The 19081-nt window shown below is 38.9% G+C and overlaps 1 protein-coding gene across 6 annotated transcripts in view; it reads left to right on the top strand.

The window, feature by feature from the left end:
* ERCC8 (ERCC excision repair 8, CSA ubiquitin ligase complex subunit) overlaps positions 1–19081 on the top strand; it is a 57110-nt gene that overhangs the window by 10307 nt on the left and 27722 nt on the right. For all 6 annotated transcript variants that reach the window (XM_050947052.1, XM_050947051.1, XM_050947049.1 and 3 more), the window contains exons 5-8: positions 4827–4908; positions 5943–6011; positions 8844–8910; positions 16797–16900. In XM_050947052.1, coding sequence (XP_050803009.1) covers positions 4827–4908; positions 5943–6011; positions 8844–8910; positions 16797–16900 — 322 coding nt within the window. The remainder of the gene's footprint in view (positions 1–4826; positions 4909–5942; positions 6012–8843; positions 8911–16796; positions 16901–19081) is intronic.

The following is a 19081-nucleotide window of genomic DNA, read 5'->3' as shown; positions in this document are numbered from 1 at the left end:
AAAATTCCATATTAAGCTGTAAATCAGCCTATTTAGCTAGACTTAAATGGATTGGTGTCTCTTATGTGCTGTTGCTGTTAGGCTGGAAGCCTGTTGTGCCCTCTGCTCTTGCAGGGGACCTTCAGCAGAGAGACTTCCTTCTGGAGGAAGCGTTCAGGAAGCCTCTTGGCTGAAAGCCCTTGGTGGTGCAGAGGGCAAACGGAGGCTCCCTGCCCACTCTTCTGGCACTAGCAGATGGTTGAGGGGTGGAAAGAGAGAGAGGTGGATCTTTTCTTTATAATAGAATGATTTTGACCAAGTACTAAGACTTACATGTGGCAGATCTTAAGCTGAAAATGAAGATTTTAATAAAGTTAAACAGAAAAGGAAGAAAAGTAGACAATATGATAATACTTAAAATCCAAACAGAGTAACTATCGGAGTAGCTGTGTTAGTCTGGATCTGTAAAAGCAGCAAAGACTCCTGTGGCACCTTATAGACTAACAGACGTTTTGGAGCATGAGCTTTCGTGGGTGAATACCCACTTCGTCAGATGCATGCATCTGACGAAGTGGGTATTCACCCACGAAAGCTCATGCTCCACAATGTCTGTTAGTCTATAAGGTGCCACAGGATTCTTTGCTGTTTGGATTTTGCGTCTCAGTATTGCTGCAGAAAGTTCACAGCCACAATGTGGCCTTTGTTTTCAAGTGTTAGTAAATGAAAGTATGAAGCCAGGGAAACTACAGAGACATTCAGAAATGAAACCCCTGGAATTAGTAAACAAGAGCCACAAACTTTTCCTTCAGAAACTAGAAGAATAAAAACAAAGTCATGTCTAAAGAAGCAGCAGTTCTTCAAAAGCTCATCTTACGTTATTGTGAATTACAAAATGCAAGCAGGCACACACCACTGGCAAGACCCTTACACTTTCACCAGCAATAGCCATGAAGAATTAAGTTGGGAAACAAGCAGTCATGGCACTGAAAACCATTCCCATGTCAAATAATACCATCCATTGATGCACTGATGACCTTGCAGAAAATGTTCAGGACCAGTTGGTAGAACAAGTGAAGAAGTCAATATTTTTCACCATAGTTTGATGAATCCACAAACATAGCCAACCTGGCTCAGTTTCTGTGTTGTGTGAGATTTGTCAAAGCAGTTCAATAGTTGAAGAATTTTTATTTTGCAAAGAAACCCTGAACAACCAGTGAGCAAATATTCAAGATCCTTGATGATAAATTAATGATGGATGAAGGTGTTAATTGGACACTGTGAGGTGTGCTGTGCTGTGTGGTGAGGCAGCAGCCATGGCCGGGAAGAACAATGGGGTTGCAGCGCGAGTAAAGGAAGTGGCATCGTTTGGACACACTGAATGATTCATCACCAGGCATCAGCACTGAAAAAGTTGTGACCTGAAGTACTTAGGCCTTCAGTAGTGGTGTTAACTTTATAAAATCCCAGGCAGTGAACACACAGTGTCTTAGTGTGCAAAGAGATAGAAGCTGAGTTGGATTACAGCCTGTTTCACAGTAAAGTTGTGGTTATCACATGGGAAAGTGTTACAATACATCTTTGAATTGCCTGACAAAATCAGAATTTTTCTTCTTGGGAAAACAGATCTTGCAGATAACATGAGTAATATGGATTTCTTGACTACATTAGCTTACCTGGTGGATATATCATGCAAATTTAATGCACTGACCCTACCACTTCAAGGTAGAAATACAAATATACTAGATATGAAACATAAAATTGAAGGATTCATGAACAAGCATTGTCTTTGGAGGTGCCATGTTGAAAAGGAAATTACTGAGATGTTTCCAGTGTTATCATTTTTAAATAGCATTTTTATCACTTTCATTCTATTAAAGACCAAATATTAACTCATTTATGGAATCATAGGGTCAGAAGGAACTGCGAGGTTTTTTGTTTGGATAATAATCCTATTTTGATGATGATTTTTCCTGGAATTGAACATGAATCTATGGATACCAAATGGATTTGAAACCTCTTCTCACTAACATTTGAATCCATTCCAACCTTTATTTTCTCTTGACAATTCTAATATTTTTTTTTAAGCTGAGATCTTATTCAGAAGGCCAAGTTTTCAAATCTTATAGATCAGGAATTCTAGATTTTCTGTTGAGAGAGCGCAAAGAACTCTGTGATAGAGCTATGAAAGTGCTGCTTCCTTTCACTTCCAGTTTTCTCCGAGTCTAAGTAGTCAGCAACAATTTTTATGAAAACTAAACACGGAAGTAATTTAAGTTTCTAAAATGACTGGCGCTATCAGAGATTCAGTAAAACATTGCACAACTATGCAGTTTGAAACAGGTCTGTTCGTCCCAATAAAATCTTAGGCTGTATCTAGTCATGCCAAAAAATTCAAATTTTCAAATTGTAGTTTTAAAAATCCAGATTAGATCAGATTATGTAATAAACAGTATGTAAATCACAAAACAGTCCAAACTCGTGTCCTTATTTGGTTGTGAGAAGCCACCAAGCTTTAAAATATCGATAAGGGGGAGACAGTACTAAACAATTCAGGAACTGTGACAATAATGCAACACTGATGTTGAAAAATTGAGGACACTGGTAAGGAAATTTGAGAAGTCAAGGTTCTTTATGTGCACGAAAACTAATATTACCATTACGTGTATTTGGTGGCTTATATTTTAGTATGTAAACAACAAAACAGAGGTGATTTCAGGAACTTGTCAACATGGCTCTTGAGTCCCAACAGAAAATGGGAGAAAAATATATAAAATAAGGAACCAACTTTAAAATTAAGATGACACTTCAGTTTAGCCACTCACTATTGCCTTTTGTTTATATACTTTTTTTGAGGTAGGATATTTTGTATGTGATTAACAAGAGGTATTAGCTCTGGTATGCAACATTTTCTTTCTTTCCTATTACACTGCTCTACAGCCAAAATGCTTCTGAAATAAATGTAGTCCAACTTTACTAATTCTGGGTCACTGAGAACGAAAATGATGCTTAAAATTGTTGATTGGCTCTAGTTTTCAAGATATGCTATTGGGTCAGTATATACGACCCTTGACTTGGGAATGGCGGAGGATAAGTGAGTTATAAAGGGAAGGGATCTCAATTGAAACCAGAAATGACTAAAATACATCTTTGACTGGGTCTATGAATAAATCTATGACTGGGTTTGGACAGTACTTGCTTTTTAGGCAAAACAATGAATGATGCAATCTGAAGCTGGTATTGCATCATACATGATATGAATTGCATCATGTTGTTCCTAGAAGTCATGGATGATGCAATCATAACGAAGCTTACATCACTCTGCTGAACAAATTGCCCTATATCAGCTGTAGAAATACAGTGTCCTACTCTCTTATTTGTCAGTGTTTGATTTTGCAAAGGGACACATTTCTGTTTAGCCAAAGTGAGCAGAGATGCCTCCTACTTGTGTGAACAGTGCAGATAACTTCTGCTATGTTTGTGGTGAAGTGACTTTTGCATCACAAAAGCGCAGTATAACCACTATGGTTAAGAAAGCGTATCACCTTGATTTTGGCTGCAAAATTGGAGATCAGGACAAGAGGTCGGCCCCACAAATATGCTGCAGACTTGTGCAACAAATCTTCGCCAGTGGTTGAACAGGAAAAGGAAATCTATGCCTTTTGCAGTGCCAATGATTTGGAGAGAGCCAACAGCTCATACCAGCAATTGTTACTTCTGCACGGTGCCTCCAGTTGGGAAAGGTATGTCAAAGAGGAAAAAGTGGACTGTGCATTATCCAAACATTCGATCAGCTATACGCCCAGTACCCCACGGAGAAGGACTGCCGGTTCCTGATGCACCAGAATCATTCTCACTTGAGTCAGACGAGGAAGGGGATGAAACTTCTGGTCCTGAATCATCAATGTCACAGGACCCACATTTTCTCCCATCCTCCTCCTCTGAACCACACCTCATAACACAAAGTGAACTGAATGACCTGTCAGGGATTTGGAACTCCCCAAGAGTAAGGCAGAGCTCTTGGGCTCCAGACTACAGCAGTGGAATCTCCTGGCAGGCTCTCAGGGCAAATGGAGCCCATCAATGCTTGCAAACTATTGCTGGACAGTGACAAGAGATGCTCCATTTAATGAATACAAGAGACAAGCCAAGAAGCGCCGAGTAGACACTGAATAGGACTAAACTATGTACATAATAGTTTTTTGCCTTTTGTTTCATAATAAATTTTATTTATATAACCCTTTTGCTGATTTTTAAAGTGTTACGTAAACAGGACAGGTGAAATACCATGTAAAGCAACCATAAACACGTGAAAAGAGCTAGGTTTACAATTTATGATTAAAACTCTACCATCTACACAATATACATAGACATAAAATGTAAAAACTTAAATATCTTAGAAACAGTAGCCAATCAGTTGTTTTAGTTGTCATATTTGAATTCAGCACATCAAAATACATAATAAATATCACATTTTATCTCTGAAGCAGACGACTTCTCAAAAATTGTAGACCAGTGTTACCACTGATTTCCATTTCCATACCCCACCTTCTTCCTTGCTACTTTTTCTTCCTCCTTTTTTCCCTCCTTTCACTGTAATCAGAGTATTTTCTTCCAGGCTTTAGTACTCTGCGACGTTAGCTCCATGACCTGCCAGTGCTGGATGTCTAGTTCTGATAGCATGACTTTTCATGATTAAGCACTTAGTCAGTAGAGAGTTAGCATGTGAGCAGCCCTGTAAACAGTAACTCTAACTTAAGAATTTGAATCTTCTTTAAAATTGTTAAGCATTTTTCATTATGATATTAATCAAGGGGAAAAGCTGATGGATGTTTTCTTTTAATTACCAGCCTGCAGATGTGTTTAATTTTGAGGGAACAGTTTATAGCCATCATATGTCTCCAGTTGCTACCAAGCACTGCTTAATAGCAGGTATGTATATATTTTTAAGAAGTTCATATCTATATTTGGGTTGAAGTAAGGGGCAAACGATTAAAAATTAGCATTTTTTTCTATAATGGCTTTTTACCTATGCAACAGTCGTGTCTATTTTCAAGCAAATAATATCAAAGGCTTTGTAAAACCGAGGTCATTTTTTAAATAAAATCTCTTAATTCGGGCTTATACTGTTACGAAAGCAAAGTACCCCTTTTGCATTTTTGAAATGAGCAAACCATGCACCACCGAGTGTGCATGGTTCAGCTAGTGTTTCTAAATACACACAACTCAGATTAATGCAGCTAAATCAGTATTTGGTCTTGAGATCTATTGGAGTTGAATGCGTATTGTATACTGTATGTATTTACTGTTCTCTAAAGATTTTTTTTTTTAGTAATAGACAAGGGACTATATTCTTAATTCATAAATCTATGAAAAAGAGCAGCCTTGTTTCTCTTACAACAGTGGTTCTCAAATTGTGGGTTGGGACCCCAAAGTGGGTCCAGCCCTGTTTTAATGGGGTGCCAGGGCTGGATTAGACTTGCTGGGGCCTGGATCCAAAGCCAAAACCTGAAGACTCCTGTCCTGGGCAGCAGGGCTCAGGTTTATAGGCTTCCTGCCTGGAGCTGAAGCTTTTAGGCTTTGGCTTTGGTCATCCTACCTGGGGTGGTGGAGCTTGGGTTTTGACTTTGGCCCCCACACCTGGGGCAGCAGGGCTCAGGCTTCAGTCCCACCTCCTGAGGTCTGGTAGTAATTTTTGTTGTCGCAAAGGAAGTTTGAGAACTCCTGCCCAACGACCCTTAAATATATTGTTAATGTGGGAAATTTAGTAGAACTGTATGCAGAAACTTAAAATATAAATCTATTGTAGTTGCAATACATTTTTAAAAATCTTTTTGGTAACTTTATCAGTTCAAATGTGTGTGAAATCTTATAAAGCTGATAGTTTCTTTATATCTTTGTAGTTAGGCTCTTTTTATTCCTTGTTAAGTGTTGTTTTTTACATTGTTCTGTTTCTCTTGTTACAGTTGGTACCAAAAGCCCCAAAGTACAGCTTTGTGACTTGAAGTCTGGATCCTGTTCTCAAATTCTGCAGGGTACTTCTTAGTCTGAAACGTAATTTTTAAACAATAGCTACTTTCAGTAGACCAGCCAGTGTAAAGAAACACTATAAATAATGTGTTCTCTGTAAGTAACGTGACTGATGTGTTTAGTATCAGTTGTGAAAATTACACAGTGGAAAAGGTTGTTCTGTGTATTATTCTAGTGCTACTGAATTGGAGAACACAAATACTATTTAAAGAACAGCTATCATTTTAGGGCTATGAGAATTTTCATAGTAAACCCAGATTTCTGGAGTACTAGTTAGTCTTAAATCATTTTAGTGTAACTAGACGTGTGTGAAACCAGTTTGGAGGAAAATTAGTTTTTACGTTTAAAATTATAAAAGCACGTTCAAAGGTATTTCCGTTTGCATAACTCAGACTTCTTCAATCAAAATATTAATTAGCAGAGCAAAAGTGTTATCTAGTTAGTGTAGTTTATTTTTAAAAACAAATTATGAATTTGAGATCAAGTTTTTAGAGACTTCTGGGGGCTTTTTAATTTACCGTTCTATAAAAAGGCAAATTCCGTATAACATCCCTTGAGAATAAGGGGCCCTATTTTAGGCTGGTGAAAATCAACACAGTTGTACCAATTTACACCATCTGAAGTTCGGACTCAGTATAGATGAATATTTGTTCAAACGTTTTAGGACCTCCAGGAATGTTATACTTGTGTTCATGAAGATTCTGAGTGTGTGTGTGTGTGTGTGTGTGTGTGTGTGTGTGTGTGTGTGTGTGTATGCTTTTTTACAAAACTGTAATATTTAAAAACAAAATATCCTCTAGAGATTTTGTATGGATGTACTTCCTTTAAGACTCTTTGGCTTCAGAGGCTCGGGGAGTAAGATATTACTCGACATAAGGATAGCAGTATCTGAACCTTTAACTTTATCTAATAATGTTAGGAGGCCCTAGGGCTTTATGCTCTGGAAAGCCTTGGTGATGAGTTGGTTGTGGGTAATTGAAATGAAACACTATAAGGGAAATATAAACGATGAAATGTTGAGTGTACTGATATAGATGTACAGAAGAAAGTGGTGTAAATAACTCTTGGTTATGAGGCCAAAGATGTATGTATATGATCTAACCTAGTTTCTATCAATCAGATTATTTGCTCGCTCATGCCCATTTTATTATAAGTGGCATTGTAGCAACACTATATTTAAATTGCCTAACACTTTCTATTGTTTATAGTTTTTCTAAACATCTTTTTGAGGAGCTCAAAACCCACTATGGTTTGTTAATAAATGTATTGTATCACCACTCAATAAGCAGTGCATGATCCTCATGCTGCTAAGAGACCAAAAGAAAACAAGCACTTAACTTCAAATTTGGGATGTTGGTAAGGAGTAGGATAAATAATCTAGATATAAGATCTGCTAAATAAACATGTATTTAAAAAAAATCTGCTGTAAAACACAGTGAAACAGCTCAATAAAAATTGGCACTAAATTGATTTTTACATTTGTGTATTTAAAACCTTACTGTTAAAAATTCTGTAACAGTAATGGAGTAGTCCTGGGAGTTGTATGTGCTATTCTTTTGCTAGCATAGCTGTAGAATGATAAAGTTGTCTGGGCTAGTAAAGTATAGAGAGATTAAACTTAGTATTCTTCATATCACTTTCAGCTGAAAGCGTTCTTACCCAAGCAAAGGGGGGGCCGGGGAGGGGTAAACTGCCAATAATCCAAAATAAGGAACACTCTTCCCATAAACTCCAAATTAATACCAGAATATTGATGGTGGTAGTTGTCATAAACAGATAGCTAAGGGTTAATGTTCTTTTACCTGTAAAGGGTTAACACGGGGAACCAAACACCTGACCAGAGGACCAATCAGGAAACAAGACTTTTTCAAATCTGGGTGGAGGGAAGTTTTGGGTGTGAGTTCTTTGTTCTTTGTCTTGGGTCTGACCCTCTCGGCTCTGAGAGTGATTTTTCTATCTCCAGGCTTTCTAATCTTCTGTTTCCAAGTTGTAAGTACAAGGATAGTAAGACAATAGGTTTATATTGTTTTCTTTTGTATTTACATGTGTGTAGTTGCTGGAATGTGTTAAATTGTATTCTTTTGGAATAAGGCTGTTTATTCACTTTTTTTCTTAAGCAATTGACCCTGTATATTGTCACCTTAATACAGAGACTATATTTTATGTCCTTTTTCATTCTTTTTATATAAAGCTTTCTTTTTAAGACCTATTGGAGTTTTTCTATAGTGGGGACTCCAAGGAATTGAGTCTGCAGCTCACCAGGGAATTGGTGGAAGGAAGAAGGCAGGGGGAAAATCTCTTTGTGTTAGATTTACTAAGCCTGACTTTGCATACCCTCTGGGTGAGGTGGAAGAGAGAGTAGCTCTCTCGGTACTTGTGTTTCCAGGACTTGAAACAGGGAGGGTAGAATCCCTTTGTTTAGATTCACGGAGCTTGCTTCTGTATATCTCTCCAGGAACCCAGGGAGGGAACACCTGGAGGGGAGGAGGGGGAAGGGAAATGGTTTATTCCTCTTTGTTGTGAGACTCAAGGAATCTGAGTCTGGGGGTCTCCCCCAGGGAAGGTTTTGGGGAGACCACAGTGAGCTAGGCACTGTATAATTCCTAGCTGGTGGCAGCAATTACCAGGTCTAAGCTGGTAACTAAGCTTGGAGGTTTTCATGCTAACACCCATATTTTGGACGCTAAGGTCCAGATCTGGGAAGAAATGTTATGACCGTTGTAAATTGATAGATTAGTCCAATTGCATTTCTCTTGGATATATGCTACATTTACTTATATCAGAAAAGTTGTTTATCAATAAGTTACCTGAAATTTCTCATGGTACCATATTTCTAGGTCACAGACAGGAAGTGCTGGCAGTGGCCTGGTCCCCGCGTTATGAGTATGTCTTGGCAACTGCAAGGTAAAAGCTATTTCTGTAATGTAAATAAGCAGTAGAATGTCTTTTATGGAAAGCATTGTAAACTGACTTATTTAGAAAAAATATTTTGATACACAACATCTGTGAAGTTTAATATGCATATGAGGTAAAGGTCTGCATTAGTATTTATACTACCGTGATACTGTAGATCCTAGATGGAAAAAATTGCATTGAAGAGCTAGCCAAATGATGCACACAGGGTTGGTCTACACCAGAGGTGCGCAAACTATGGTGGGACCCGTCCTGCCCGGCCCTGAACTCCCAGCCGGGGAGCCTAGTCCCGAGTCCCTCCCCTGCAGCCACACCACTGCTTGGGCTGCGCTCTGGCCCACTGCTCCCACTGGGCAGTGTGGGGAGCACAGCTGGCTCTGGCCAGATGTCACAGCTGCGAGCTCTTGCTGCTGGTAAGGGGGTGGGGAGTGGAGGGTTCAGGGGGAAAGTCAGGGAGGAGGGGACGGTTGGATGGGGCAGAGGTTCTGGGGAGGCAGTCAGGGGATGGGGAAGAGGAAGAGTTGGGAGTGGTCATCCCAGGGGGCCTGTCGGGGGCAAGGATGTGGATAGGGGTTAGGAGGGCAGTCAGGGAAAGGGAGCAGGGAGGTTGGATGAGGGTGGGGGTCCCGGGAGGGGTGGTCAGGGGACAAGGAGCAGGGGGGTTGGATGGGTTGGGGGTTCTGAGGGGGGAAGTCAGAGGGCAGGAAGTGGGAGGGGGCGGATTGGGGGTGGGGGCCAGGCTGTTTGGAGAGGCACAGCCTTCCCTACCTGGCCCTCCATACTGTTGCACAACCCTGATGTGACCCTTGGGCCAAAAAGTTTGCCCACCCCGGTCTACACTTAAGTTATGTCAGCATAGCTATGTTGGTCGGAGTGTGAAAAATAAACACCCTTGAATGACATAGCTCTGCCAAGAAAATCCCCAGTGTAGACGCAGCTACATCAGTGAAGCTAATGAAATTCGGAGAAGTGGTCTTAAATCGGCAGAAAAACACCTCCTTTCAGTGTAGGCTGCATCTATGCTAGAGGGCTGTTCTTAGGCTATAGCTACACTATGGCTAGGTTATGGGTTGAGTTTGTGCATGGGTGGCACATATAAGAGACGGGTTTGGTGGATGATACAGATGATAAGGTCATGGCACGTGGATATAAGAGATGCAAGTGTCTTTTCATCTCTTTGTTGTCCCAGCCAATTATCTATGCAGATGGTAAAGTCCAGAAAGAAGTCTAGACCTACAGGCATCTCAGACCAGTTCATCTTTATTTCTTCCTGCAACCCCCGCCAGAATTGTTATTAATGTGTCTCTTGTCAGCAGGCTGATAACTAAGGCCACCTTGGCCTGGTTAGAGACATAGATTTGGGGATGTATCTGAAACAGAAGCTGGATTGGCTCATGAAACTTAACAACTGCTGTCAGTTCCTCTCTAACTGTTCAGGCAAATGTCCCTGTTCAGGACAAGGCCCTGCAGATAGGGTTGACAGAGTGGTATTATCAGTGCTGAGCTGCCTAACTTGCTACTGCAGCCACTGGTTATCTCTTGTCACTATGCAGCATGGGACTGCCATGCTTGATTATCTACCTGGATTATCCATTTGAGCAAGTCTGATGCTTCTGGTGGCTATGATAGTGGTGTCACGTCCATCCTTCTTGCACTGGGCTTGGTCCCACAGGGTCATGGGTGGCCAGACTAATAGTTGGAGCCAGAATCCACAGCCACAACACAGGAGTCAAATGTCAGCTAGGTCAGGATACTGAGAGGTCAGAAGCAGGAGCCAAACTGTAGGTCAGGAATGATAAGTCAGATGCCAGGAGTCAAGCTGCGTCGGGAAGCCAGTATGTCAAGCCAGGGAGAAAGAAGCACAAGGCAGTCAGTGCAGCAACATTTCTCTGTAACAAATGTATTATTTTCATATCTCCAATATCATTTTACATCAGTAAATAATGACGCAATTTTTTAGAAGATTTTTAATAGTAGATCTACTCTTTTGCAGAAATCTAATTCACTGGCTCTTTCAGTGTAAAAAATCATTTTTAATTTGTGATAGCTCATTATGAGGCTTGAGAGAGGCTTTGAGGTCTTCTAATTTTTTTTGAGAATGAACTGACTGTTGCTACCTCATTCTTGTCTTACATTTCTACATCCTATAACTCTTCTGTAATCCACAGTTTGAATTGCTATGCATTTTTAGACAATGGGTAAAATTTTCAAAATGTCTTGTTATTTAGGCAATGCTGAAAATTCCTGCGAAGTTTATATGACTCTCAAAGTAAAAATTATCTCAATACTTAACAATTATATTTAGAGTGCCTTCCATAACAGAAATGGGGAAAACACTAAGGAGAGTGTGTAGCAGAATGTGACACATTACTCTAAAGAACATGAATATTCCTATTGCTGTAATTTGAAATCCTCCTTTGTGGTTGAGTACATTTTTGCAGTTTAGATATTTTGGTTAGAGGTGAAACATTGTCATCTAAAGATGAGAAATGTTTTTGGCATCAAACCCATTTGCAATCATAAGTTTTAGTCAGGAAAAGATTTGTCATCCAAAGCTTTAGATGACAAAATGTTAATAGAATTTTAGTCCAGTAACACTTCAGATGACCCAGCATTTCATCTCTAAAACTGCAGATGTGACTAACAGGTTTAATATGAGATTTGTTTGTCATCTAGAGATCATAAGTTTTGCAGTCAGCAGTTTTAGATGCCAGTCACTTTTTTTGTCAGCAAACTCATTTTCGCTGGGATCTCTGATATACAGCTATCACTTAACTCAGAGAAATGTGATATGTACAAAACTCTAAATATTGATTATAAAAACCATAACAATCACAACAATGATCCATAATTAATAATGTTATTCTTTTTACCACAAAAGTGTTCACATTTAAGTGGCTGAAAAATTGAGGTAATTTTTGATTGTTAAAACCATAGATTGAGTCTTTGCCATATAATAATAATTCTAATCTTATTCTGAAATATTCTACACACTTTCATTAATTCAGAGAAATTCCAGTCAAGGTGTCCATCAACCAAAATTTTGAGGGAAAGATTCTGAATATGCCTCTTCATGGAATGTTTGCAGCAAATTTATTTGTGGCATTGGAATCAGCTGAAGTCCAAAAAAAGAGGATCATGCTCCCTCTTCTCTTACTATCTTCTGCTCTCCATCTGCTCTTCTGATTCATCTGTACATAAATGTTTCCCCAAGATTCAGCCAGTTGTGCCATCTGACTCATTTACAACTACTTTAAATTCATCAAAATAAAAAACAGCAAACTAAAGTAACAACAAAATAAATCAATTTAGCATAGTGAGAGGTTCTTTCTTACAAGCTGCATCCAGCACACTTATTCTTAGTATTATTCTGAACCAATGCTAGCTACAGTTGCTTCCAAGTAACAAGTCTCTTTGAACTCTGCATTCAAGAATCTAAGGTACAATAGTCAGTCACCAGCATTCTTAAAGCACCATAAACCACAATAATAGATACTAGAAGTGCAAACCAAGCATAAAGGAATAAGAGAGACACAAATGATCGTCTTCTAGTAACAGCAGTTCAGAGTCAGCGTCAGAAGAAAAAGGGAAACCATGATGATCTGAACTTATAGAAAGAAATCTAGAACTGAATATGTTCTCCATATTTGAGAGACTACTTACAAAACTTCATGTAAATATCATCAAATCCTCACAAGAGAAGAGTATTGTAAATATATAGAATGTGGAAAAAGTTTCACTCAGAAGTAGTATTTTGAAATGCACCAGCTAATCCACAAGAGGAAGGGAATATATTATGTGGTTTGTGTATCAAATGTTCTCATATTGCTCTGTTAGGTGGTGATGATTGATGATGCACTGACAGCAAACTGGAGGAGCTATTATCTTCTTAATAATAGTTGGCTTGTAGATTTGGACAATATAATCTGATTTACTGAGAAAAGAAATATTAGCCAGCAGTATGTGAAATTGTTACTAGCTTTGAGCTTGCTGTGTGACTGACGAGGATTCCCTGATGCTGTCTCAAAATAGTCTGATAGATGCTTGGAGTGGAATGTCTGTCCATACATAGGTAACCCAGGCCTGCTGGGTGTGGAGCTCCGTCCCCCACTAGTGGCACCTAGACCACTTAGAGATTAATGAGCCTACTACAGGCTGAGCCTTTAGCTCATGCTTTAGAGGCTCATACGCTAAGCTTCAGAGGTCCCAGGTTCAATCCTGCCCGCTGTGTTACACACCCAGAAGTAGCTAGAAGAAGGCACAGAGATAAAAGGGAGAAGAAAACAAATGGTAGCATTAGATGTTCACAATTGACAAAGGAAATGAGAAGATGTGGGGCTTTAGAAATCAGACCAAATATATGACTTATGTATGTTCCTTGATGGATGACCTGCTAAGGGTGACTTTCTCCCAGGATATAGTTACAAAGGACAGAGAGAACCTTCATCTTTCTTCAAGAATACAGTAACTCCTCACTTAAAGTCGTCCTGGTGAACGTTGTTTCGTTGTTAATGTTGCTGATCAATTAGGGAACATGCTCGTTTCAAGTTGTGTAGTGCTTCCTTCTAACATCGTTTGGTAGCTACCTGCTTTGTCTACTGCTTGCAGGAAGAGCAGCCCATTGCAACTAGCTGGTTGGGGCTTGGAACCAGGGTGGACCGGCAGCCCCCTATCAGCTCCCTGCTCACCTAAGTTCCCTGTGCAGCAGCTGCCTGGAGTTCAGCTGTGTCCCTCTCTGCTTTGCCTTGTAGCTGCTCCACGAGACTCCTGCTAGCTGTGCGGGGGGGGGGGGGGGGGGGGGGGGAGAGGAAGAGGAGGGCTAATGTCTGGGTGTCCCTCCCGCCCCGCCTCCCCTCCCCCCCCACCGCTTCTGCATCTCACTTACCCCATCTTCCATAGAGCAGGGGGAACAACCCAGGGCTGCAGTCTCAACAAGCTGATCAAATTAACAAGGCAGTATACTTAAGGGAAATGCGCATATCTCCCTCCATTCCTGCTGCCTTGCGGAGGGAGAGAGTTAACCCTTGAGGGCTCAGCCAATTGCTAGTTCATCATTTAGCAGTAAGGGGAATATCTCACCCTCTGACTCCTCCACCTCAGCCAAGCTTCACAATCATCATCACTGTGTACTAGTATTAAATAGTTTGTTTAAAACTTATTGTGTGTGTGTGTGTATGTATGTGTGTGTGTCTTTTTTTGTCTGGTGAAAAAAAAATTCCCTGGAACCTAACCTAACCTCATTTACATTAATTCTTATGGGGAAATTGGATTCGCTTAACATCATTTCGCTTGAAGTCGCATTTTTCAGGAACATAACTACAACGTTAAGTGAGGAGTTACTGTACTGCTTTGTAAGAACTTGATGAACTGTCTAGCTGCAGTAGAAAAACGGGGACTGATTATAGGTGCAAAAGTGGGGAAGCTTTTCAGAGAAGAGAAAAAAAAATGCATATGATCCATCAGATTTCAGCTGGTAAAGCTGTCGCATTCTGAACGTTAATAAAACTTTGAGAGAGTTCATATGGTGTTTCCAAATTTAGTTATAAACTGAGTTCCATCTCAGGTCTCTTTCATGGGTTCCTTTTTCCTTTTTAAGATAATTTTACCTCTTGTTGAAGGCATCTCATTCCTGGAGTTCAAAGTGTTTAAGCAATCCATTTCCTGCTGACTTCCTTACTACTTCTAAATATCAGTGTAGCAGCTGTGAGTAGAAATGCCTTTTAGCACTTTCAGCTGACCACCTGACTATGTCCAGTCACATCTGAATAGACCTTGTAACACTGATTCACAAATCTGTCCTCTGGAGTAGACAGCTGTTACTCTATTTCAGACAACCCAAGGAGCCATCAAGAAACTCGGGTGGCTGAAGCCCATATTTTATGCAAAGCTGACCAGCATTAAACTGTCACACAACTGGTTCTTACTATGCTTGCTGCTAATCCATATTTAAGATTCTTGTTCTCTTAATCTTTCAATGAGTTAAAACATAATTACAGTATTTTGGCAACTGCCTGTGTCACAAGTCATTTGAATGGCTGCTGTACTCAGTGGGGGACACACAGAGCTCAGGTTTCAGTGTGGATTTGTGACTGCATCCTTGGTGAAGGACATATGGTTATGGAACATGCTTCCCACAGGAGACTGAGCGAACCATGAATCTCACCCCCTTCAAACCATGCAGCAAGCTATGCCTGTTTAAACAAGCATTTCCTCAACACTCATGTTGCGAGACACCCAGCACAGAGGGAGCCAGTCACCAGCTCCCTCTGTGCTGGGTGTCTCGCAACATGGAAAGGGAAGGGAAGGGAAAGGAAGCTTTTTTTTTTTTTTTTTTTTTTTTTTTTTTAAACCTCTATTAGTGGTGCTTGATGTATCTCAAATCTTGTAGGCTGTTCAGCGACTACAATGAATACATTTAAATATATATATTTTCAGGTAGAGAGTCTCTTAAGATGAATGCAAAGGTTTGAGTTCCCAGGGAAGTTACTCAGATTTACTAACATTCAGCCAGTACTGACCCCAGAAATGAATAACACACTTAACCAGATTCTCTGATCTTGACATAAAGCATTCAGAGATCCCTCTGCTGGGAAGAGAATTTTCTGTAGCTGGTTACCTGTAGCTCCTGTTGTTGTTGTTTTTCACTATAATTCAGTATACCTGGAATCTGTGAAGCTACAGGTGTTTACACTTTGTTAGCTGCCTAATTTTAGCTGAAATAAATTTGGAAAAAACAAATTTTGGCTAATTTGGAAGTATACTGTTACAGTGTAACTGTGCATTGTCACGTTGTGAACCTAAGGAAAATAGCCACTGTTGTGTCTTTTGCTTAATATTTCCATTTTAAAAAACATGTTTTCCCTACTGGCTACATTGAGATTGTGAATAAGCTACTCTTGACTGTGTCCCTCTGCTCACTTTTTGTGACTGGACACTTTTTAAATTATAGGAATCCGGAGAGAGACACACTCTTGTACACGTCTGACCTATCTTCAAGAATAGGGAAGATATAGATAGGCTGTAAGAGCTGCAGAGAAAATTGATGCCCCCAATATTTTGTATCTTATTCACTCAGGAATGCAGAACATTTTCTTATTGTAAAATTTTGTTGTTAGCCTTCTTTTTCTTGGGGGTGTGTGTGTGTGTATGCATGTATGTATGTGAAATCAAGTAGACTTTGTGTCACCATAAATATGCAGTATATAAAGTGGATACAATTTGGGGTCTCTCCTCCAGAACAAGTGTATGTTTTAATATTCTCCACTGAAGGTAAAATATGCTGCTGCCTTTATTAATCCAGATCTATTTTTACCCAGAAAACATTGTTGGAAATACTTGGTACCACTAATTCATAAGCAAAATGAAAAGCTGTTACTTTCAGTTGGTGCACTGCTGCCTTTTCAGCATACATTCAGTGTGCAACATTAGCAGAAGAAAACTGAGGATCAAAAACAGCAAAGCAAATAACCTGTTTCTTGTTTGCAGAATAGGGACAAAATAAAAATAACAGCATAAAAGCAGGAAAAGATTAAATTACATGGGCATATTGTTTCTCCAAGGACTAGGTAGACTTGTATCTTGTTCCTTAGCATTTTTGCCACCACATTCTATTTGTTGTTGTACTTGTACAATATTATTAACAAGTACAATAATATTGTACTAGTTATTCAGACATTGTGTTGATGAGCAAGAAGCTCAAAGTCTGCCTTGATGTCCACTCTGCATTCTCATTAGCTTGACTGTGATAGCACAAGATGTAAGTCAGGTCAGAATCCAGCCCGAAATGGGAACATCTGCTGGACCCATAACAGCAAGAGATGGGGATGTTTGGAGGCAGTTTCTCTAATTAATAAATTCATATAATTTATTTTTCTTAGTGCTGACAGTAGAGTTAAACTCTGGGATGTAAGGAGAGCATCTGGATGTCTGATTACTCTTGATCAGTACAATGGAGAGAAGTCAAAAGCATCCTCTGAAGCAGGTAATAAAGAATATATTTATAAAGGATATCTGATAGTGGTGATATGCTACATCTTTACCTAGAAGCATTCGTGAATTTCATACCATCACATTTTTTAATGCAAGAAATGACCATTGTGATTGCTTCTCGGCTCCTTGGAGCTAAGATCAAAGTGTAGTGTCTGATCTCTTGCATAATACAGGCCATAGAATTTCACCTGTTAACTCCTGCATTAAACCCAGTAACTTGGGGCTGAAATAGAACATATCTTTTTAAAAGGCATACTGGATGAAATCTTAGCTCTGTTTGAAGTTAATGGAAATTTAAAATTTTCAAATAATGGAGAATTGACCACATCCCTTGATAAGCTGTTCCAGTGGTTAATTACCCTTACTGTTAAACAATGTGTGCATATTTCCAGTTTGTTTGTCTAGCTTCAAGTTCCAGCCACTGCATCTTGTTATGCTTTAGTCTTTTTGATTAAAGAGCTCTCTATTAGTAGATATCTTCATGTATACTAAGTAAGACTTATATGTATTCATTAGTTATAAAATTCAAAAAAAATTTTAACTTTGCTTAATGATAAATTATGTGTTACTCGAATACTACCAAAGGTGGCCTGGTCCTGGAATATACTAAATGTGCCTTGGTTAAAATATTAACATTATTAACATTTTATACAACTGCGGCTAAACACAATTTCTGCACTTGGGAAGCAAACTAAATTAAAGGAGCAGCACTGTACTTTAAATTGTAGTTAAGAAATTAGTTTGGATTAACTCTGGATCAAAGTTTCGTACACTGGGCAAACAAAACCAAATATTAGATCTCATAAAGCAGCTTCTGAAACGAAAAAGGATGTTTTATTTAAACACAGACAAAGTAAAAGACTGAGTCTGTAATCCTAATCCTGAAAAGATTAACTCATGCCTAAATTTAAACACTGTGAGCAGTCCCATAAATTGGACTAATTACAGTGTGTAAAGTTAAGCATGTAGGATCAGAGTTTTATTCAGGAAAATACTGATGGTGGATTTATACATAAAACAACATTTGAGGTTGTTTTTGTAGGCTGTGGTTTAACATGTGTCATGTTCTCTGTTGCATATATAGAATATTAATGTTTGGTTTTGAGAATTAAAAATGTCATTGACACTCAAGTTATTGAAATGACCACATACTGGGAGAACTAAGAATTTCTTTTTAATTTAACTTACAACTTTTGGGTGCCAACAAATGGACCTCTGTGTACGTTATCTTAAAATGGATTAATGAATGTACAAAAATCGATAACTCAGAGAGGTGCTTGAGAAATGCCAAAGATGGGGGGAAAAAATCTGTTCTCTTGGATGACTGTTGTATGTTAGAAATGTAAACACACAGTTAATTCCTCTACTTCCCACTTGCTTGATTTTTTTTTTCTTCTCTGGAAGGACAAATTTTGAAGTATCTATATAGTTTAATGAGAACTGTTAGGTTTGTGGTGTTTTTAAAATAGAAACTGAGGAAGAAATTATGAACAGCGGAAGGAAAAAATCAAGAGAATTTGAAATACTAGGTCAGAACTGTAAAATAAACTTAGCTCATTAATTTCTTCAAAAAAATTTGCAGAGCAAGTAAAGCAGTTTTAACAAAGTAAAGTGGAAGCTCCAAATTACAGACTTGGGGGTGGGGAGAAGAAGACTAAGTATGTGCAAAAGACTTCTTCACATATATAAAAAATGTAGATGTAAACAATATTTGTGACGAGGTGCTACAGAACAGATCATTGGACAAATAGGCTTTTACATCATGTTCCCAAAAAGCTTATTTTATGCTGTAAAAGAGAAATATATTTTTGTTATAGATGGAGCAAAAGCTGTCTACAGAAACACTTGTAAACCTTTAAAATGGTGTCAGATCTTGCATTCTTTCTGCACCCAAAACAACCATTAAAGTAGTCAGTGTTTTGCCAAAAGTTCAGGATTGGGTCCTTTTTGGAAGTCGTCGTTAGCGCTTTACAGTAACATCAACAGTAGAGCAATGTCATCTGAGCGTTGTGATATCTGTAGAAAGTGAAAAGGGCATTGAAACTTCTGTATGTTTACTCTCATTTTGAATGAAATATGTTCAAATGCACATAATACATGTACCATATAGAACCTAACATATAAGGAACTTCATCACTTGGTATCAAAATCCAAAGGTTTTACAATATATATT

This window comes from Gopherus flavomarginatus, chromosome 3 (assembly GCF_025201925.1).
Source record: "Gopherus flavomarginatus isolate rGopFla2 chromosome 3, rGopFla2.mat.asm, whole genome shotgun sequence".
In the NCBI taxonomy this organism is placed as follows: domain Eukaryota; kingdom Metazoa; phylum Chordata; order Testudines; family Testudinidae; genus Gopherus; species Gopherus flavomarginatus.
The sequence above is the reverse complement of the archived record's forward strand: the minus strand, read 5'-3'. Positions and strand labels throughout refer to the sequence as shown.